Genomic DNA, 22,462 nt, shown 5'->3' on the forward strand with positions numbered 1-22,462 from the left:
CAGCACTGCTATCGGAAGTCATGAGTGCTAGGTGGCCAGCCTTCGTTACTCAGAAGCTCAGAATTTGTAGTAGCTCAAGTTCCAGGCATCAGCAAATGCATAATAAACAATTATGACATAGGCAGCCCCTGCTAAAGCTTGTGAAACATAGGAAAACTAGCACATATATAAGCTAATTAAAAGCCCCAAACTTTTTATGTAGCAGATAATTTCTGCTTGTTTGAACTTCAGCAACTCTATAAAATGCTTAATTTTGATGTTAATACTGACACTTCAGTATTCTGAGCAGTGAGGAAGAAACTTGCAGACTTAGTTGCCTCTTTATTCCTTCTGTAAAACCACATTACTTTATCAACTATCTCCAGAAAGCTTTTTTCCCCAATATAAGGAAGTACTTTGAATGCTTTCTGTACATTAAAGGTCCCCCAAGCCCTTCTATTACCTAGTCCCTATGTAGTATTCAGAAAAAACAATATTTAAGATATACTTTGAATTTAGTAGTATTTGACCTGCTCTACTGATGTGTTGGTTTCTGTGTTTCTTACCAGTAAAACAGGTAACTGCTCATCCAACAGCAGATTTCAAGGGATTGACTAAAAATCTTGTTCATTTCATTCAAGTGTATGCACCAGTCACAGTAGTTCATATGCATTATAAAGAAATATAAGACCATACCAAATCCACCATACTCGTCTTCTGCCCACCTTCAGAAAGTTTTTACAAAAAATGTGTTGGGTCACACATTTGTGTTTCAGTGAAACCACACTGAATACAAGACTTGAAGAATAGTAGTTCAGGAAAATCAAGGCAATGGCTATCTGCAACATATTCTTCTAAACATTTGCTGTTCATTACACCTTGTTTGCCACACTACTTGGACTGGCTACTTGCAGCAAAGTTGCTTTCAAAAGCAACACTAAGGGTTGACTACTGCAATTGCAATGCTCATTGCAACAGCTTTTCAGATACCTGTTTATAAAAGGTTATTTTACCTCTTTTCACTATAGTATCTAAATTATAAATAAACAACCTTAAGAAAGAACTAAGAAGTGGGTGAAAAATTCTTGATTTACAAAACTGTACAATATCAAGGCACTATTATATTTAACTATCAGTACAGGGGAGAGAAGAGAAATGGATATATTCTGTACAAACTCAAATAATTTAATAGAAAAACCTAATCAAATCAAATCTGTAGGATTCTGCTGATGTGCTGAACACATTCAAAAATATATGAAACTTTTTGTTCAGTGACAGCTTGTAAGAAAAATACAATTTTTTAATTTAAATACATTTCTAGTGTAATGGAAGTTCACAACAGTTGCCATGTCACTCATGACAAAATAGACATTACTAGCGCATTGTTTCAGAAATAAATTCATTTCAGAAATTCAGAAAGAATGACAAGACTTCTGGTTCTCGTTACAGTAATATCTGAATAACCCCCACTGTACGTGACTGGCAACTCTATCAGTTAGCAGTTCCTTTCTTGATACAGATGCAAACTTGAAGATGTTTCCACAATGAAAGTTCCTCAGTTTCATTAAGACAGCTTCAGTCCTTGAATGTTTTGTTTCAGATTCAGCAACTCTTTTTCTTGCCTTGTTTTCTCCACTTTGAAGGCTAGCTTGTTGGCTTTCTTCTCCATTCTGCGCTCCTGTGCATATGAACGATTACAAATGTACAAAATAGAAAACATTGTAATTAATGGTTCCAGATCATGAGAGCAGCCGCCACCTGGCCAATAATCTTATTTATGGCGTTATTTATTGGTAGATTAATCTGTTTACCTCCAGAACTATCATCTTTAATTCGCTGAAGTTTCTAATATGCTTACAATTTCTGGTCCTAGATAAAACAACTAGTTTATCAATGTGGCCAATCAGATTTTCTATGTTTCTTTTGGAAATTTTTAATTTTCTGTGATATGAAACATTACTACTGTTTTCTTTGCTTCCTTAAGTAAGTGATATAAAAGGTCTCCTTCCAAAGTTACCTACAAAATAGTGGCCACAGTAACAGACCCCAAATTTCCATATAGTAAATTAGAAAGCTATTGTTATAATTCTGCCATCTTATTTTTTTTCTTTTTTTGATCTTCTTTTGAGAAGAAGCAATAATTAGCCCTTCTGACCAGGAAATTTTGCCCATTAATTTCTAGACAAAAAACCAAAGGGGGTTTAAGGTTTGTGAGACAGAATTCAGAAGGTATAACACGTTTTCATAGGGTTCATTTAAAATAGGGCATACCTTTCGCTCCTCTTTTATTGCCTGTTTCCTGGCTTTGCGCTCCTCTTTACTTTCATTTTTGGAACGAGGCTGTGTTGATGCTCTTGGCAGGTCACTGTCATTAATCATTTGCATACGCTCAATCTGCTTAGCAGTGAGACCTTTCCGAGGCAAGACATGTAGAGGAATTCCAGTCTTCTGGGAAATCTTTATTGGTTTGGGCTAAAATAGAGAGTGCGTATGTATTAATGATCCCCCAGTTTTCTCTGCAGGAAGTGTAGATTGCACTGCCTTATCTGCACAGGTTAAGATTACCGTCAAATCTGAATCTAATAAACATAGCATGAGGAACATTGTATGTTCTTCCCTCAGAAAGATGTACATTAATCTCGAAGAAACCAAACACACCTGTAAGCAGAACCTGTCCCCCAGAACCAAAAAGTTTTCTCCCTTTATTTAAATATTACTGAAAAAGGACTTAAGCAGGCTTTTTATATTTCCTTCATAGGGTTTCAAGAAAAAGGTTTCCTTTAAAAATCAAACAGCTGGAACATCAAGCTGTGCTCTACTTCTGATGGGGAGCTTCTGGACGGCCAAAGAACAAGAGTGCATTGTTTCAAACTGTAAAATGGAAATAGAAACCTATTTTCAAGAAAATAAACTTAATATGTGGTTGTAAGAAATAAAATTGCATAAAGTTGTATCACAGAGAGCGACACAACTTACTTCCTTGTTAAGTTTCTCCTTAGCTATTAAAGGAATTCTGAACTTCTAGTGATATAATCAACCAGGTCTTAGTCAATTTCCCTCTACTGTACCTTTGATATGTTTTATATATATATAGCCAAACCCTTCTTCAGTGAAGAGCTAATACCATAGGCCAATAACCTACCCAACCCTTTTTTCTGCTCACACCTTCTTTTAAAAAGAGACATCCACTGAGAAAGCTATCACTTCTGTCTCAAGTTTTCCCAAGCCACAATGTTACTTTGAATAAGTTTAATGATTTTACCTTTGATGGCTCCATAATAAGCTTCGGATGATTATATAAGTTTGAATATGTACCTAGGTCACACACACACAAAAAAGTAGCAATGAAGAAATTAGACAAACATGTCATGAACTGTAGTACTAGTTAGACTTTGAAGGCATAAAGTTGCAAGAACTCAGTAATCTACATAAAAGCAATAGTTTTATTTAGCAAGAATTCTTGCTGTTGTGCCCCAGAAGCATATACTATTTTACCTCCAAAAATTGTTAAAAATTACAAAATCACCTACCATTTACTTTGAAATCATAAGAACAAGTAAGAGAGCTCCAAAATACTTACTCAAAATGGATTCACAATCCCACTTTTCTTTTGGTTTTTCAATAACTAGAGTTACTATTTCTTCTTTTTCTTCCTCACTTTCTTCATTTGCAGGAGAGTCTAAATCTTCACAGGGTTCAAGAGAATCAAATTTCACACAACTTTGAAGAATTCCAGAGAAAAACAGAAACAAAAGAAAAAGAAAAAAGTGACCAAATTAATTTGACATTGGAAGGGAAAAAAAAAGTTCACCTTTTCTTGAAAACACATGATTATGTAAAACTAGTCTTCCCTTAGCAAGACCCCAAGCCAAAGGCAAGCTATTCCTAATATAACTTGCAACAAAAATAAGCATATTCAATATAAACAAAAACTTTAGGCAAGAGACTGATGACAAAGTAACTACTTCTGCATATCAAAAGCATCTGGCACAGAATATTTGTGAATGGAGGGAAGGAAGAAGATATACTTTTTAGTTTGTAAGCACTGCAGTGCTAGAGATGATTATGTACTCCACTAGTGACCAGTCATACTTCACTACAAGGGACACATTACCTTTCACTCCCAATCAGGGAGCGCAAGGCTGACATGTGAACGTTTAGACATTTAGCTGTGAGATAATATCACTTGTTTTTAAGAGGAAGTGAATATACTGTGGAAATTCAGTACATCAGCATGGGGCTGCTTGGCTACGCTCCAGTTGCACAGGAATAACAGTCACCTTGGAGTTTATAATCACCTAAGTAGGTACACAGTGGAATCAGCTGCGTACAAGCAGTGAAAGTATGTACTTAGCTATAGAGTCTGTTAAGTTTCACGTTATAATGTAAAGTTTGTTTTTAAGTTACACTAAAAAGGGTAAGGAAGAGTGCCTTTAGACCTTACTTATACCAGATGAAATAAAATTATACAAAAGGAGCATAATGTCATATAAACCAACAAAATGTCTCCACTTAATTTTATCATCTACTAACTTCAGACTGATATTCAGTGACAAAAAAAGAGATAATACTGAAATGAAAAGGTTTTCGTTGTGGTATGCAATCTTCAAGTCCCTGCACAGGAAATAACATACCCAAACTTTCAGCACAAATCTCCAATTACATAACTATGTATGCAGAGCAGTACACCTGGGATTACATACTTCTTTGCTTTCTCTTTGTAGTAATCATTCAAGACTTCCTGCAACCGAGCATTGTCCGTGTTAATATAGCCTTCTAATTCCACATTATCCAAGGCTCCAATTTCATCTTCATCAAACTGTTCAAAAAACTAAAATAAAGAAGTGGATATCTTTAATTAGACCACACTCATCATTTAACTTGTTGGTAACTTAAATAATTACATGTTTCTTTGTATTTGTCCCTTTTTCCTCTCCTCTCTCACTTGCTGAACACCTATCGAACACATCTGTCATAGGATTTCCTTCTTACTGACTATATTTTTTCATTATGGGAGTAATAAAGTTACTGCTAGATAATATATATTATTGGAAGATAGCATGTAAGTCAGCTTCCGCAAAATGTTTCTTATTTTGATTAATTATCAATTGGTACATTAAAAAGCCTGTCACTGCTCAGAAAGAAAAGTTACACCCTATTTCCACTGCTCTGACATCATTTCTTGAATGTATACTCGGCATAGTGGGGAAAACGGGTGAATGAAGTGAATCCGCATCAGAAACAAACATAGTTTACTGTGCCGAACAGAGCCTCCCAAAGAGAAGTGTAACAACAACTGTGAATGCTGATTATAGTCACCAGAATAATTTATCAACATTAGACCTTTAACACCACAACCTATTTAATACAAGCCACTTAGTGCACACAACATTAAAAGCAGAGTATTTGCAGGTAACGGCTGATAGAGGCCCCACCTACAAAAGGCAGGAAGAATTGGCACAGGCACGCAGGACACCACCTTATGAATGACCCAAAGAAGCGTTAAGCACCCTTATGTTTAACAGTTACATTCCTGAGCTGCTTTACCTTCTCAAATCTGTCATCCAACAGGGTTAACTGCTCGTTCCTTCTCATTACTGAAGATGTCATAGAATATTCTGTGAAACGACTCTTGGTTTCTTCTTGCAAAAAAAGAAATTCTTTTCCCTGTCCATTAACCCCATCATCTGATAAAGGACCTTCTGAATCATAATCTTCATCATTACAACTATCCTTTTCATCACTGTCATCCTCCACATCTTCCCATTCATCGTCATCCTCAGCATCTGATCGCCTAAATGAGAAGTATGAAACAGCTTTAGAACAATACATGGTCCTTTCCACAACAATGCCCAATGTTAAGTTATCTGATACAATATGTCAACTACAGATTTAAGTTTTGAGAGCCAATGATTTAAAAAAATAATTATTCTCAAGCCAGTAAAAGAAAAAAAACTAGCAATGAAGTGTTGCCGCAGTCAGCATACTACTTTTGCCTGAAAGATAGAAATGTTTCTGGTAACTGTTGGATCACACATCTGTACATTGACAGTAAGGTTATGTTTACTTTCTACTAAATTTGTCAGAGTGGAAAAAAACACTAGAACTAGTAAAATTTATCACTGCTCATAAAACGTTAAAGATACCAAAATAGAAACAATATGCAGCGGGGTATAATGTGAAACATTTCTAAAGGTCCTGGAAATACTAGTATTATTGATCAAGACTAACAGAAGTACTTTAAATGTGACAGATAGTTGTTTTTATATGCAGTTCAGGAAGCCTATGACATACAATATGTATATCATACATACATATGTAAACAACTACTCAGTGTGTGAGCTCAAGGTGCCAAGGTCTCTTAATCTTGGCTACCATATGAAATTTTGCTTTTTTAAGCTACTACCCACACAATACATGGTAATACTTTATTCCCTTGACATACATGTATTCTATTTGAAATCTGAAACCACTCTTGCTTCCTACAACATAACCACAAGAAATACCAAATAGTATCATTCCTATTCACTTGTGGCATAAGCAGTTTTACAAAGCTGCACCTTTTCTTTGGTTCATTTGCTTGTAGAACAAAATCATCTTCCAGAATATTTTCTGGATTGTCAAAGTCAAAATCATCGTCAAGAGCTGCAACAATATCAGGGTCAAAATCCAGCCGCGGTCCTAGAAAGTTAAAAAGAAAAAGATACAAGTATATAAGTTGCTGTGATATCATGAAATTACTTTCCTGTATGAAAAGCAATCCAACTAGACTGTTAATTTGCACTAGGAAAAGATTAAGCTTAAGAGTCAAAATAACAAAACATTTGTAGATTTGATTCAAATTGCTAAGCAAATCACCACCCTCTTGTCAATTTTCCTCATTCAGAAATGTCTTAACCTTCCAAAAATGTATTAGAGGTTACTTACAATATTATAGAAGAAAAATTATCCAAATTAAGAGTACTGTATGACCAGTAGATAACTAGCAGTGTGGAACTGCCAACCCTAGTTGGCTCCTACCCTCTAAAATCCCTTACTTTAGGAAAGGTCAGAAAGTATTTCTCTACTGCAATTAACAGAAATGTCTCTTAGCACCCTGCTGTAAAGACAGAGAGAACGATCACAATTAAATACAAAAAAATAAGATAGCTCAAAAGTGAATGTTCAGTACAAACATATATTCATAAAAAGCACACTTTAAGCCTGTAACACTGAAATTATAATAATGAAGCAAAGGAAACACCTTTCAGAATTTAAAAAGGGGAATTTTGAGTAAAAATCCAGTTCTGCACACGCATTCAAACAGATTGAGCAATAAATCAATAGCATTATGTATAGAGCAATGTTAGAACTATAAGACAATTTTTCCCTGTTCATATCTGCTACATAATAGTAATAACTCATGGCTTTTCTCTCCTCTAAGCAATGCTGAAAAGCTATTACTACTGACTCAGAGAAATAGGTCTCAAATGGAAACGTAGATCTCCTATAGTTTATTCTTTATGTCTACTCATGAGTCAGTTCTAAAACAAAATTAGTAGCACTGCAATCAAAGCCGTAATTACCGAATAGTACCTAGATGGCAAATCATGCTATAGAAAGGTAAGACTTTCACGATACCTGAAACGGGAGCAGCTTTATTTAGCAAGCCCACATCCTCTTCAAATTCTGTGGCAAATACTGAGGAAGGCAACTTAATAGATGGAGCCTTAAAACAAAAAACAAACAAAAAAATCCATACCACAATGCACCTGTTCTCAGTTGAGCTCACTTAACAACATGCAGATAATCATGTGACCAAAAGAAACTCTGCAAGTGCTACTTAAATATTACAAGAACCACTACTTCATTGGTGTCAAATTTTCAAGTTATTGAAAATTTTTATTTAAATTTTTCAAGTTATGCAATGAAAGCTAGGTTCAGCATTGGCAGTATTCATTCTGATATAAATATTTTCTATGTACTGAGACAGCATTTTTGTATCTCTGAAGATTTTTGAGGAATGGAAAGCACAGAGAAATTTTTAATTTTCTTTAGGAAAACAATAACATACATTTGAAATTACCACTTTATTGTAAGGCTTGCTAACATGCACCTCTAAAGTAACTTTAAATCTTACACAGTGTCACCAAACCGTACCTGAAAGGTACTTCCAACTAAGAACATCACTGGGGACTAAAAGTACAGTATTTTGTTAAACCACACTCCCTCAATTAAAAGCGACTGACTGGCAACTGCATATTTTATTGCTTAAAATGACATTTCCCACTCCAACACGATCCAGTTATGCCAGCAATAGAAAACTTCATTTATATCCTCTCTGGGTTTTGATACACTCCATTAAAAAGCAAACAAACAAACAACAGGTTATATTAGCAGTACCCCATATTCCTAACTCCCAGAGCATTCAAAAGCTTTAAAATTCTTCAGAACAAATGCCAACCCCAGAGCAACATAATTTGTTCAAATACCTCTGTAAGAGGTCAATACTCTATCAAGAAAAGCTTATCATGAGCACATAAGATGTTTTAACACTGGGGTAGCAAAATACTGACCATCAACAGATCTTGGCTTGTCAACTTTTATTTTTTACTTGGAGGAAAGTCTGACTGTGGATCAAGAGCATCCTTCACGTATAGGCCACAGCCACCATAACACCTGTTGAATATGATTGATTTGTCTACAGGATGCTACTCTCAACAGTACAAAAATAAGACGATTAGTAGCAAAGTACCACTTACTGCAATTCGTTGAATTTCATCCTCTATGTGACCCTCATTCGTGATGATAATTCTGCTTTGCTGTCCACGCACAGAAGGGACAAGCTCTGAGGGACCAGAGGCTTCTTTCAGATGCTGCAAGTAGTCATAGTCATCATCGAAGAAGACTCCATACTTCCGCTGCTCTTCTCTCCTCCGCTCATCTTGACCCTCGGAATTGTAAGAAAAAATTCAATTAGTTATTCAAGTCAATTTAGTACTTATCAGCAAAAAGAAGAGCAACGCATCCACTAATAATGCCACTGATGATGACCAACCAATTAAAAAAAAACAAAAACCAACAACCACCCTAGTTCCTCCCTGCTGAAAACAGCTTTTGGAGAAAAAAAAAAAAAAAAAGCAGCAATAAAATTAGGCTTAAGATACGTACATTGAGAAGGAAGCCCCTGATTAAAACAGCACTGGTTATGCTCACTTACGTGAACAAATGTATTAGGAGTAAGAACTAGAGTACTGTGAATTGGATCCAAATGAACTTGGAAGTGAACTTGGATCCAAGTATGCTGACTCCACAGCAGTTCTTAGTCACCTCTCTGCTCATTATGCTAATGCACTGTAAATGAGAATGTTGTAACCATCTGCTTCAGCACTTAAATAACTTCTTCTATACACAGCAAAACTATCAAAGCCTGTTTTTTCCAGGCTGGGTTGGTCAATGTTTGTGGATACGAATGTATTTTAAAAAAGAAATAAAGCCATGCCAGTTACCCCTCCTTAACCCATCAGTGACTCACAACTACCAAACCCCTACCACATCTCCTTCTTTTTGATAAGCTCGACTAAACCCTATCTCCTTTCAGGCTATGGCTTTGAGCTGTCCGATTGCGCAGCACTTTTCCCTCCTGCAGCCCTTTTTTGCCTGAAAAGAGCCCGAGCGCCGAAGCCCAGCGGTTACTTTCTGTGCGGGCAGCAGCACTCTCTGCGGCGCGGTGTCATCAGCGGCGAGCGGGTCCCGCTGGCTCCTGTGCACCAGGTGGAACGTCACCGCCTTCTTCTTCTCGATGAACGGCCTCTTCTTCTTGTGAGGCTGCGGGAGGACACCTGGTTAACCGCCGCTAAAACAACACAGACAAGCGCGGGCCCCTCGGCGCTGCCGTTAGGGGGCCGTTAGGGAACCGTTACGGAGCCGTTAGGGAGCGGCACGCGCCCCCCCGGTACTCACCATGTTGGCCCAGCCCCGGCCCCGGCCCCGGCCCCGGCCCCCTCACGCTCACGCGGAGCCGGCCTCAGCACGGCCGAGCTGCGGCCTCCGGTTTGGGAGCAACCACCGGCCGAGAGGGGGGAACCCGATATGGTGCCACTGCGGCAGAAGAGTTGTTTTCCCGAAAGAAACAACAACGACGAGCTTTTTCTGAATAAAGCTGATATTTAAATGGAGAGCGAGCCCCTTAAACTCATGAAGGGTACCTGGCCAATCTCCACAGATACATCTTCCCCCACTTACCCCCCCCCATAGTTAGCAAGGAATGGTTCCGCCCGCGGGCGGGCCGCAATGGCGGAAGAGGTGGAGCGGGCCAAGGGGCCAAGCGCACGCGCAGTCGCGGGAGGGCGGGGGCGAAGGAAGGGGCTGGAGCGGGCCGATGAGGGGGCGTGGCTATCCGCCAAGGGGGCGAGGCTTAGCACTCAGGCCCCGCCCCCGCCGCACCTATTCGGAGTGGTGCGGAGCGGGGGTGGTGGTGGTGCGGAGCCCCGCGCCCCGCTGGCAGCCCACCAAGGGCCCTGAGTACACTGCCCACAACAGAGCTGCCAGAAGCCTGAAGGACTCCCAACATGTAGAGGAAGGTTTCAGGGACTTCCTTTCATTTCATTTCCATGTAACTTTTAATTCCACCTCTGGAGATTGCTTCCCAGCAAGGAACTGCTCTCTGAATGTAACTCCCATTACACATACCCATGTGCTTGCCAGAAGATTCAAGAACAGAAATGTTTTCTGTAAAGATTTTCTGAACAATTTTATTGAGGTAATTTGCTTCATTTTATATTTACTTATATTCATTCATATATCTCTATAAATCAAAGAGCTTGTCTAAGGCACTTGGAGCTGTGCACAGCAGAGTATCCCACAGTACTGTACAACTAGGCAGCACACATTTTTTTGCTTGTGAAATAAAAACACCATAAAAGAAGCATAGTCTATGTCATGTATAAAAAAAGATAGTACATATTCTATTTTTCAGATAACATTATTGGAATATATTTGTGTGTATGTGTGTATGTGTTTATAGGTATATACTACCGTACAGATAAAACCCCAAGAAGCAGCTATGATTTGTAACATTTCCAGTTATTTACATTCACAAGTATCCATACACCTATCTAAAATGCAGTATCAGACCAGCCACTTCTTTAGAATTACCATATTCAATCACTTTAAGTCAAAGAGCTAAAATACAAGTAAATGCATTAATTTTATAATTCTTATTTAAAACACCCTCTGCATAAGCTGAAAAGTTTGGGGGTATTGATTCTCCATAGCCTCCCATCTTCTGAAAGTCATTGAACATGTGGAAAGTACATTTCAAAAGGCCAGGTACATTTTTTATAGTCATCAATAACTATCCAGCGTGATGAGCAGTGGGGAATGAAGTCAGGAATTTTGTTTGCTTTATTTTACTTGTAAATGGGAGCACCTAGTGAAACTCAAGCAAATTACTTTGAGCACAGTTTGTTTCTATTATTATTCATATTAATAAAAACATTAAAGAACTGGCCCGATGCCTGTTGGTAGGTGACACTCTCCATTACATGATGCAAAATATTAGTTCTGATGACTTCCCATGAAAAGGCAGTACGATCAAAATTTCATCTCAGGCAATTGTAGCCACAATCCTCCTCACAGTAAATTCAGCATGTAAGAACCTCCTGGCTTTACCAGAACTTCCAAAGACCCTGCTGGAGCTGAGCCACCAGCACCTGCAGTGGATGGGTCACCCAGCCCTTGGACTGGCATCACCTCTCAGAGGTGCCCTCGCACGCTGGAGTGAGAATTGAGGGATCAAGGGTGCTCAGTACTGAGCAGTGCCCTGGGCCTGGCCATCAGCTGCAGCTCTGCCACAGAAAACGGAGGTTCTTGAAAGCTCTTTTTTTAAGGTAAGTGTGGGTCTATGAAACATGGCATATTAATACTGCTTTACAGAGTAAAGCAGTTGGATGTGATGGTCTTTGTAGGTCCTTTCCAACTGAACTATTCTATTCTATTCTATTCTATTCTATTCTATTCTATTCTATTCTATTCTATTCTATTCTATTCTATTCTTTCTTCTCTTCAAGCAATTGCTCTATAAAAAAATGGAAAGGGACATAAACTTGAGCCACCTCCACACCCTTCCCACCCCAAATCATCCAGATGCCTGTTGAGACAATCCATTGACATCTTTTAGTTTTGTTTAAAATCATAACAGCTAAAATAATTGTCCAAAACACAGTATTTCTTTAATTCCAAAATTTATACAAGTTTACAAATCAATATACCACCACACAAAGTAGTGAAAGGAAGAGAAGATATGTTTAGAAACATTTTACTATAACAATGCTCAAATATGGTTAAATTTGACATAGTATTGCAAGGCTTTTTATATAAAGAATTAATGATTGAACAAGGAGATACAGAGAATACCATTAATTTCTTTGTTCCTATCCAATGCAATATTTAGCTTCTAGAAAACAATGAAATATTGGTGAAATGGCGTATCTAGTTCGTATGAGCTCTATTTCCATTAAAATCCTGAAACGAGATGGGAACACTGACAAAATGAAACAAGACCTCATTAATCATTAAAGTTAATAAATAGAAATCTGTCAAAACATTACAGTGAAATGTTTTTACTCTGTTCCTCCCTTTTTCTATATAGATACACTTCCATATTTTTTCCAGGTGCCTGTTAAATAGAAACTTTGATGTGTTCTGGGGAATTTACTTTTCTTTTTATTTGACCCTTGAAATATTTTAGTATCAACCTAATAAAAACTTTCAGAATTGCTTTTGTTTTTGTTGTCTATCAAAAGCTAGGTCCCAGCAGTGAATATTGCACTGAGCTTTGTACAATAAAAATACAGATAGCAACAATAACAGAGTTAAATGTGAGAGCTCCTAAAGGCAGGAGGCAAGTTTATTCTGTTTTTCACCCTGAGTACATCTTTATTTTAGTTCACAGCAGCGGCACAGGTCTTAACTCCATGAGATACAAATAAAAAATTATGATGTGAAAGCAGTAAATGTCATAGACCTGGTATACCTGGCAACTTAATGCAAATGTAGGCTTTGAGCTTGTTTTATGTTACAATGAAAGCATTAGCATGCACGTGAGGAGAAGGGCTCTCATCCCTACTTTGGACACCAGCAGTGCTCAGCTTCTGGGGGTCCCTGGGGTGCGGGCTGTGGGCACCCAGGCTGCCACATCCCAGCCTGGCCTGATTAGACATGATGTTTTAATCATCTGTTCTGTTATGATACAAAATTTGGGCTCAGGCCATATTTATAACCAGGCAGAGAGCTGCCCAAAGTACCACCCTGCAGCAAGGAGCAGGCAGAGCCGTAGGCAAATGATAAATCCAGCAAATAAATGCAGCCTTGCAGACTGGCAAGTGGCTGTGAATACATTCAGTGATTTGGAAGAGACACAGCTCCTGGTCCTACATCATTTCAAACCATGGCTTGAAATGGTTTTTAGCTTAAATAATCACTGGCATTTACCCTTTTTTTTTTTTTTTTTTTTTTTTTCCTACTTCTTGACTCTACACATTTATCACATTCCGAGGAACTTCAAATACTCTGTTTTTCATTTGAAATAATATATTTCAATTATAAGGACTAAATATAAGGACTTTCATACTACCTGAAAGCAGACAGGCATCCTAGAATCATTTCAACTGGTTTTGTGAAGAACAAATTAGGATTCGCCTAAGTATCCATTCCCCTACACCTACAGCTGCAATGCACAATCACGCCAATAAACATGACCCAGAGGGTTGGTTCAGAAAACACAATTTCAGGCCACTCGTTTTCTCTTGTGTGGGTGTAGACATCTGAGTTCATATCCGACTTTGTGAAACATAAGTATGTGCATAAGATTTCTCACAGGTTTTGGATGACATTTAAATGAACTGTCCAACCTCGTAAAAATTAACATGTTGATCTCTTTTAGCCAGCTCAATGGTACTACTTGTTGCATGAGAAGTGCTGTTTTTTTCTTTGCCCTTTCTACATCTTCTGATTTTTTTCCATAAGGATTGCTCACTCAGGAGTTTCTCGGAACTTGTCCTGATTTTTCCCTGCTGACAGGCATGCAGCATCATGGAGAGTTAGTTACATTACATGTCTTTCCAACAGGCTGTTGTAGCAACTTGAAGATGTTTAAAATCATCAATTCAGAGGACCAGAAGATACAGCAGAAGCTCTGCTTTAGGTAGATCAATAAGGTAAAGCAAACTTCATAGTGCTTCATAGTGACATACCAAAATCTTACTTTTTATTGCACGGGTAACATTTTACATCTGTTGCTGTCCTGCCAGTTGATATTTAGAATACAAAAATAATATGTACAATTCTAAGCCTGTGCATGAGTACAATACACAATGGATAGTTTATAGTTCTGATTCTGCATATATACTACATTTTTTACAAAGGTCCCAATAAAGGCAACTCTTTTTGTCCAGTTACATACATGTACATTTGCTTAAGTAATTGGCTGAACCATGGGCCAAAGAATGCATCTGATTATTTATCATGGAAGTATTAAGAAATTACATGAGAAATAAAGGATAACTCAGCATCTCCAGCCAGGCTAGTACCCTGCCTGTAGCAGTGGCTTGTAGTGAATACTTTGTTGTTGTTGTTGTTGTTTTAATAAAAAAAAAAGAAACCAGGAGGAGGATAGCCTAAGTGATGCCTCACCTATGTATCCTCATGCCTTATGGCAAAACACAGCTTGAGAAAGCCTGTGCCAGAAGTTGTATCCTCATCGCTGTGTCTTAGTTCTGAAATGAGAAGGTGGCATGTTTCTTGCTGTCCATGTTCCTGGTTTGGTGTGGAGGAATGTCTTCTTGCAGTGTCACTTGGTTCACTTCATCCTAGTAGCCTAACAAATGTTAGTTCACTGTTGTATGCACTGCTCCTTGCATACCCTGGCATGTCAGTGAAATAGCTACCTTTTGTCAAGCTGATATGGTCTGACCTGACCTTGGCCAAAGCGATCGGTCTGTACCCCAGCTATCTTTCTGCCTTGTGTATCTTGGCTCCTTCCAAATGTTTGAAAGTGATTAAGGCAGCACTGATGTCTACTTAATTGTTCCAACTTGTTTTCTTTGAAGTATTGTATTTTATACTTAAAAGTTAACATAGTAGACCTTTATAGGATTTTGGACACACACTTCCAAATTTGGCAACAAAAAAAAGAAGCCTTAGGCAGGAGAATTATTTATTAAGTGCTAGTGTAAGCTTTTAAGTTTGGTCTTCAAATTCTAAAAATAAGAATAAGGATTCTACCAGAATTGCTGACAAACCTTCACTCTAATGCCCTGATCATTTCTGTATAATTTAGTGCCAAAGAATACATTTTCACTGCTTCCTTGATGTCAAAGTGGTGTTTCTATATTTATAAAATGATGGGACACGCAGAAGTTGAACTCTTTTCTGCAAATGGAATCCTAATGCCTCTCATTGATTCCATTAAAAAAGGAAGGTGCTCATCCCTCTTCTTTGCTACAAGCATGTAGATGGCTATTTTATTTGGTTATTGATATTTTTGGGTTGTACGTCATTGGATTTTTACTAAGATGGAAGCAATCCTAATAGTTATATAAATCTGTTGTGTTTTTTTTAAAGGTTTGTCAAATCATTTAAAAATAATGGGATGCCAGCTGTTGGAAAGCACTCTCCTGTTACTTCAAGTGCTCTTTACTAAAATAATCCACCACATTTATGCAAACCTGATCTTGCTGTAAATATCAGGAAAGAGGGAGATCTAATTAAAGCAACTAAATTGCCTTCCTGCCTTTAGGCTGACATCTAAAACAACAAAACCGTCAATTCTATAACGTAAAAACATTCCACAAGAATCTACTGCAGGTTCTGAGGTAAGAATCACATCTACACAGACCTTTTATTGCCTGAAAAAGAAATACTTACACTTCATAATTAAAAAACTAAACAGGGCACATGAAAGACAAAAATAAATTGTAATATGTACACACATTATAAAGGATAAATAGCATATATACTGTAATACTGCATTAAATGTATGCATATGTGAATTCCAGGAACCCTCCCCCCCCAAATGTTGTGTACATTAATTCAAAGGATAAATAAGTGCTAATATATGACAGAGAATTCCTTAGTGTAAACAATGCCACAGGCTTTTTAATAGGCTTTTGTGCCAACTTACAAAAAGCATGTATTGCCTTTCACACTCCATACCACTTAATTTGAATAGCACTGTCTTCACATACACAATTTCAAGATAGTATAAAAAATTATGGGTCTAGGAAGCATTCTTCACACTGAGCAACAACAGGCCGCAGATGCTCTAAGGATTTTCGGTTAGCTTTCACGAGACCGCGGGCTGAAGACACAGATTCCCCCGCGAGTCCTTCCTAAAAGCAGTGCAAAGGTTCTTACATGTAAAACATCACATCAGCAACCACTGCTCAAACATGCCAGTAAGGACTTCTGTGCCCCGTTCCAATTCTAAGTTCAGACTCACGCTAGCGTGATGTTGAAGCTGCCACTACTGCCTGCCATAGGTGCAGAAGATAGCGATCCCTCTGGTTTGAATGACAAATGACAGGTGGAAAGGAGTGTTTCTAAACACGAATCGCTTCATTGCATTCATAGTGTCGCGTGTCCTTTGTCCTTCGAATCCTGTTTACGTATTTCCGAGGATCCAGAGCACATCAACATTAAAAAATGAAAAATATATGACTTGTTCTGTATGAACATTCAATGTATTTTCTTGAAGCATGCTCATCAGGATTTTAAAAAAGACATCTGAGTTATAATAGGACTAATTTCTGGCAACTGTATTTACTGGCACCAGAGAAAATTACAGTTCTTCACTAAAGTACTGATGACATGAGGACTTGTGGCTTTCTGTCTTTCTCAGACAGGCTGTGGCCACTAAAAACTACATGCACAGCTGCTCATACTCTCCTTTTTCTTTTTGTTTTTTCTTTTAAATGATTCCTCCCACTGGCCAAGTGCATCCCTATGCAGTGCCACCCACCCCGCTGCTCTCTGCTGACTGACAAGGGAAGTCTCTCCCCCAGCTCTCCCAGTCCTTTTCACACTCCCCCGTGAGTTACCCTCAGTCATAATGCCACAAGCTCTGATGAGTTCTTGGCCGCAGGCTCTCAAGCGATTGTCTTCTGCTCTTCCTGACTTGTCAAGCTCCGAGGAAAAAGGCCATCAACGTCTCTCTGTGGGGTGGCCACAGGACTACGCTCTGTCTTAGCATCAGGATGTATCTTTGTTAAAACAAACACTTCATATGGGTTCTGCTCCTAGTCAAATCATTTGTTCATTGATAAAGACAAGGGCCATATCCTTCATTAACCTCAGGGCAAGCTGCAAGACATGCTCACACTCAGTCAAGTTCCAGTGCAATCTCGGGTCTTCAGGACGCAATGATTTCCCCAAAGAAAATTGTTACATGAAACATGGGATGTGGTCGAACAATTATGGACGATGAAACCTGAAATGATAAACCAATCAGAATTATATTGCTGCAGCCGACACAGGGCTATGGTGAGGCTCAGGAACCAGAGTATGTCTGTCCATATCACACTTGAGGCCACACTTCAAGTACTTCAGTTTTGGGCCCGTCACTACAAGAAGGATATCGAGGACTTGGAGTGTGTCCATAGAAGGACAACAAAACTGGTGAGGGTTCTGGACCACAAGTCCTGTGAGGAGCGGCTGAGGGAACTGGGGGTGTTTAGTCTGGAGAAGAGGAGGCTCAGGGGAGAGCTGACTACACTCTACAACTTCCTGAAGGGAGATTGTGATGAGGAGGGGGTCAGCCTCTTCTCTCAGATAACTAATGATAGGACTAGAGGGAATGGCCACAAGTTGTGCCAGGGAAGGTTTAGTTTGGATATCAGGAAAAGCTTTTTCTCTCAGAGTGGTCAGAATCACACAGAATCACAGAATTTCTAGGTTGGAAGAGACCTCAAGATCATCGAGTCCAACCTCTGACCTAACACTAGCAGTCCCCACTAAACCATATCCCTAAGCTCTACATCTAAACGTCTTTTGAAGACTTCCAGGGATGGTGACTCCACCACTTCCCTGGGCAGCCTGTTCCAATGCCTCACAACCCTTTCGGTAAAGAAGTTCTTCCTAACATCTAACCTAAAACTCCCCTGGCTCAACTTAAGCCCATTCCCCCTCGTCCTGTCACCAGGCACGTGGGAGAACAAACCAACCCCCACCTCGCTACAGCCTCCCTGCCCAGGGAGGTGGTGGGGTCACCATCCCTCGTGGTGTTCAAGAAGCACCTGGATGAGGTGCTTCAAGATATGATTTAGTAGCTACAAGATATGATTTAGTAGCTTAGTGGGTAGTATTGGTGATAGGAAGACAGTTGGACTAGATGATCTTGTAGGTCCTTTCCAACTTTGTGTTTCTGTGATTCACCTGTTACCATGGTCCCTAGCACAGCTTTGCTTGCGTTAACCACCACTCTTCCAGACGCTGCCTCAGCATGGCGGGGTGAGCGCAGGCCAAGGGGCAGACTGGACATTGGAGGACACCACGACAACTTGCCTGGTGGTGGTGGGGAAGAGGTTAGCCCCAGGAATTCAAGCCATGCCAAACCTGCTGGCCTTAGGGCTGGAGAAGAGCTTCCAGTCCGCTTTGTCTACCAGCACAGCCTGAGTCACATTGCACGTACTATTTGGAGATACTGTCAGTAAATCAGAAAAGCCTTGCTGAGCCATAAAACTTAACTTTTAGTATTTCAATCCTTCTGCCAAATAAGGCTAACAAAATATTTTATTTATTTATTTATTTATTTATTTATTTTTAAGGAAGAAACAGATTTTATAGCACTGCAAATGCCTTCTTCCTATTTTTGCCAGCTGTGGCAGATAAAGACCCAAACATACCTTGCTGTTTTTTTTAAGAGTTTTAGGTAAGGCCTGTACATCACTCCAGATTATCTGTATGAAGGACAGAGAGACGTGGGTTGCACAAAGGGTATCACCAATCTTTTCTAGAATAAGTTGGGAGCCTACTTGAAAGGCTTTATGAAAATTTTTAACACATTTTCTCCTAATAGATCCAGAAAAAAGAAAACAAGCCCCACATGATCTCAGCGATGTGGTACAGCACAATACAGAGATGCAGTTTCCAAATACAGGAGATGCACACAAAAGCTGACATTCACAAGGATGCAGCTCATCTGCTACGTGAGGGTACAGTGCATTGCAAAAAAGACTCAGGGTTTTTGTATTTGTGTAGAACAACAATATATTGGACTATATATAGTATTTCCATTAGAAGCATTTTATAAGCATCTGCTAATGTCCTCTTCCCAAACTTTTGTTTATTCCTGTATTTTTAGAAACTCAGTTTCTTGGATTGTGTTACAAAATAACAGAAGGAATCAATCTAAATTACTAGTAGAAAAACCATTCCACTGACAGTCATTACAGTAAATCATGAAAAACGAAAAACAGTGGCTTTTCTTTCCCAAGTTTAACATCAAATTTGAACAATTCAAAGATACTGTGAATAGTGACTATAATAATAGAGCTTCTTATACCGATTAATTAATTGTATCTTGTAAGACATTTTTGTTTAGTAAGAAGCTTTATTTTTGTCTCATTCTATCACAGAACTTCACAAATAAACATTTGTTAACCTGCTGCACATGCAAGGTTGCATTATCTCAGTCATCATCCTTCAAAACATTTTTTTAAAAAAAAAAAAAAAGACTGACTTCTTCTCTGGCTGGAGACTTTTGTCTACAGTTTTCATAAACAAATCACTTTATTGTTGCATCAATCCAAATATAATTGTGAACTACATAATTTTTAATGAGAGGTCCAGGAGGAAACTGAAGCTCTATATATTCAAAACTGCAACTGACTTAAAACATCTGCATTAATTTAACTACCTTAATGGGCTTTTCCTAGTGTGACTCTGTTTAGAGTTTTGTACAGTGGCTCCACAACACATCCAGTGAAAATAAAGGGTAGGGAGGGAGCAAGGAGAATCTGATCTCCCTCAGGTTGAAATTCCTCCAGGACCCTACAGATTCATTGGCTGTATTTATCACAATCTGGCCATGCCTATTTTTGACTCTATTTTTCAAGGCCCTCCTCAAAAAAAGTTTTCACTTAAAAAAATCCCTGACATTTTTGGTTCAGCTTTCAAGAATACAACTGTAACCAGTCTCAACTGTTTTCAATTCTAGTGAAAAAGTATCTGATTCTTTTTGTGTGACTCATGCATATCCACACTTATTCTCCTATACTGCAGTGCAACTCAGAAAATCAAACAACTTCAGCAAGAGGTTGCACTTCATCTCTCTCAGAACACAGAAAGATTTCTATTCCTGCTCATTTTCCTTTTTTCACTTGTGAAGTCTATTTTTTTTTAACTACTACTGCTATCGTTCTGAAGAAGATACAGTTCCTACTACCTGAAAAGATAATGACCCCCAGAAGCCAAATGAGAATATAGAAATCCATATCCAAATCCAAAAGGACATTTTCTAATTGTCAGAATGTGACACTTCATTAAAACCCTGCCTCTTTTTTCATCTCCTGGCTTAGTTTTGCTCTCTGTGAAAGTGGTTTATTTTTTGAAAATTATTTTTTTTCATATTATATCTACATGGAAGTGTGTATATATTATTACTTAAAAAAACATTTTTTTTTGGTGAAAAAAGATCAGTAAAGTTGTGAAACCAAGCTCTAAATTAGGAAATGCCAGAAATCACCAAACACCCATTTCTCGTTGTGAATTTTAATTTTGATATTCTCTTTAATTACAGGATTCACACTCACCTCCTAGGATTTTAAATTTGACTGAAATAGTGAGACCTAGTCTAGGCCAGCTGTATCTGCTAACTCTTTGCGAAAGTGAAGATAGTAATACTATGTTTGCAATGTTGGTTGATCCTAACAGCAAGTTCTGCTTGCTGGTGTCAGTTTTCAACCTTTATAATTTCAAAAGATATGAACAGATACCATGGAGACGGCAGGAAGCACCTCTCTCCTCCCAGGAATAACTCTGCCAGTTTTGAAGTCCTACTAAAAACTATGGACACTTAAGAGCTCTTTAAACAATAATGCTTCAAACATCTTGGTGTTATCTAAGACATAGAATGAAACAAGTCCTGATTAAAATATTACAAGCAACAAACAAAGAAAATTAGAGTCTGCCTTGTTTCACAGAAACTGCTGTCAGGAGTCTACATGACTCATAGGAAGCTCCCCATAATATTTTAGACTTCTCTGAAGTTCAACACATCATCTAGTTTTCACTTACCAAACATATCTGCAAAAATGCATACTTCCATCACCAAGGCAGTACTTCTGGAAGACCCTTTTTTGTGCTTGAGTATTGATAAATTCATCTGGGAGAAAAGCTGAGTCCTTTCAATCTATTATTGTGTAGGTTTCCCAATCTTTCTCCATTTAGCAACTAATCCACTGCTGTTACCTTCACTGCCCTATCAACTTCAGGGACTGCATCAGCAATACTGAGCATCCCACCAGAATCAGCGGTGGAATTCAGCTGGAAAATTCAAGGAGACTCATGGCAGGAATGTGTTGATGGAACTAGTTATGAGACAACTGCAGAGGACCTGTAGAAAGGCAGATGGCAGCTGTCATCTCTCCGACTTACGCAAAAAGATGGATTCACCCACCTGGTAAATTGCCGACTTTCCTCATGTACTTCCATTTCTGTGCTTTTAAATTCATTCAGTTCTTTCCTTATTGCTGCCTGTTAAACAATAAATATATATTCAACCATAAGAAACATGAATTGTAAGGAAAGTACAGAGTCTGAGAGGAAGCTAGCCCTACTCTGGTAGCTCTCACACCTTTCTGATCATAAACATGAATGACTTCTTTCCACTTACAATTATTTGTAGCAGTATCTTACAAAGAAAACCAAAGCATCAAACAACGACAAAGAAAGACAAAATCTACTGCAGTGGGCAAGCCAACCTCTCACTGCAATATGTCACTTGGCACAGATGAAAAAAAGGAGAAGGGACTCTGTTACCTTAACAGTCACCTGTTGAGTATGCACCTGCAAGGGGACTGAATCTCCATGCAAAGCTCCAGAGGAGCCAATGAGTCACAGTTCCTGCATGACAATTGTACAAACAGCAGGATCCTTGTATCTCCCACTTGGAGACAGGACTTCAGGGATGCAAGATGAATAGCACTTTTTAAGTGGGAATTGGCCACTTGGCTTGATTAATTTTATGAAAAATTGCACGAAATATTTGAACATTTCAGGCTTGTGTTTTCAGTTGGCAAATACTAAAGAACAGCAGAAATTTAGTGTGCTTTACAAATGCCAGTTCTTGTTGCTTACATTAGAAGAATAATAAGCAATTTACTTCATTAGGTAATACATATAATTTCTGAAAAATTCTAATGTATATTAGGAAGGTCTTTGTTTCTATTACAAATGATTTCCTACCTTCACTGCTAAATGAAATGCCAGTTTATTTTTGCTCCCT

At 38.5% G+C, this 22,462-nt stretch overlaps 2 protein-coding genes and 1 long non-coding RNA gene across 6 annotated transcripts in view; 1 reads left to right on the forward strand and 2 right to left on the reverse strand.

Moving 5' to 3' along the window:
- Positions 1-1,143: 1,143 nt before the first annotated feature.
- LTV1 (LTV1 ribosome biogenesis factor) lies at positions 1,144-10,265 on the reverse strand. Its single transcript, XM_084512759.1, has 11 exons — positions 9,922-10,265; positions 9,655-9,786; positions 8,721-8,909; positions 7,600-7,687; positions 6,540-6,660; positions 5,527-5,773; positions 4,683-4,810; positions 3,560-3,699; positions 3,242-3,294; positions 2,251-2,451; positions 1,144-1,657 (listed from the first exon to the last, which is right to left on the reverse strand). The coding sequence occupies exons 1-11, from the start codon at positions 9,922-9,924 to the stop codon at positions 1,544-1,546; spliced, it is 1,416 nt and encodes a 471-aa protein (XP_084368885.1). The 5' UTR covers positions 9,925-10,265; the 3' UTR covers positions 1,144-1,543.
- Positions 10,266-10,703: 438 nt separating this feature from the next.
- LOC311435169 lies at positions 10,704-16,429 on the forward strand. Its single transcript, XR_014691974.1, has 2 exons — positions 10,704-12,457; positions 12,494-16,429. It is a non-coding gene; the product is annotated as an uncharacterized lncRNA (long non-coding RNA).
- PHACTR2 (phosphatase and actin regulator 2) overlaps positions 12,170-22,462 on the reverse strand; it is a 135,463-nt gene continuing 125,170 nt past the window's right edge. For all 4 annotated transcript variants that reach the window (XM_084515857.1, XM_084515860.1, XM_084515859.1 and 1 more), the window contains 2 exons: positions 21,635-21,711; positions 12,170-17,446 (listed from right to left, as the gene is read on the reverse strand). In XM_084515857.1, the coding sequence (XP_084371983.1) occupies positions 17,431-17,446; positions 21,635-21,711 (93 nt within the window). In that variant the 3' untranslated portion in view covers positions 12,170-17,430. The remainder of the gene's footprint in view (positions 17,447-21,634; positions 21,712-22,462) is intronic.

Source organism: Aythya ferina, assembly GCF_964211825.1.
Source record: "Aythya ferina genome assembly, chromosome: 3".
In the NCBI taxonomy this organism is placed as follows: domain Eukaryota; kingdom Metazoa; phylum Chordata; class Aves; order Anseriformes; family Anatidae; genus Aythya; species Aythya ferina.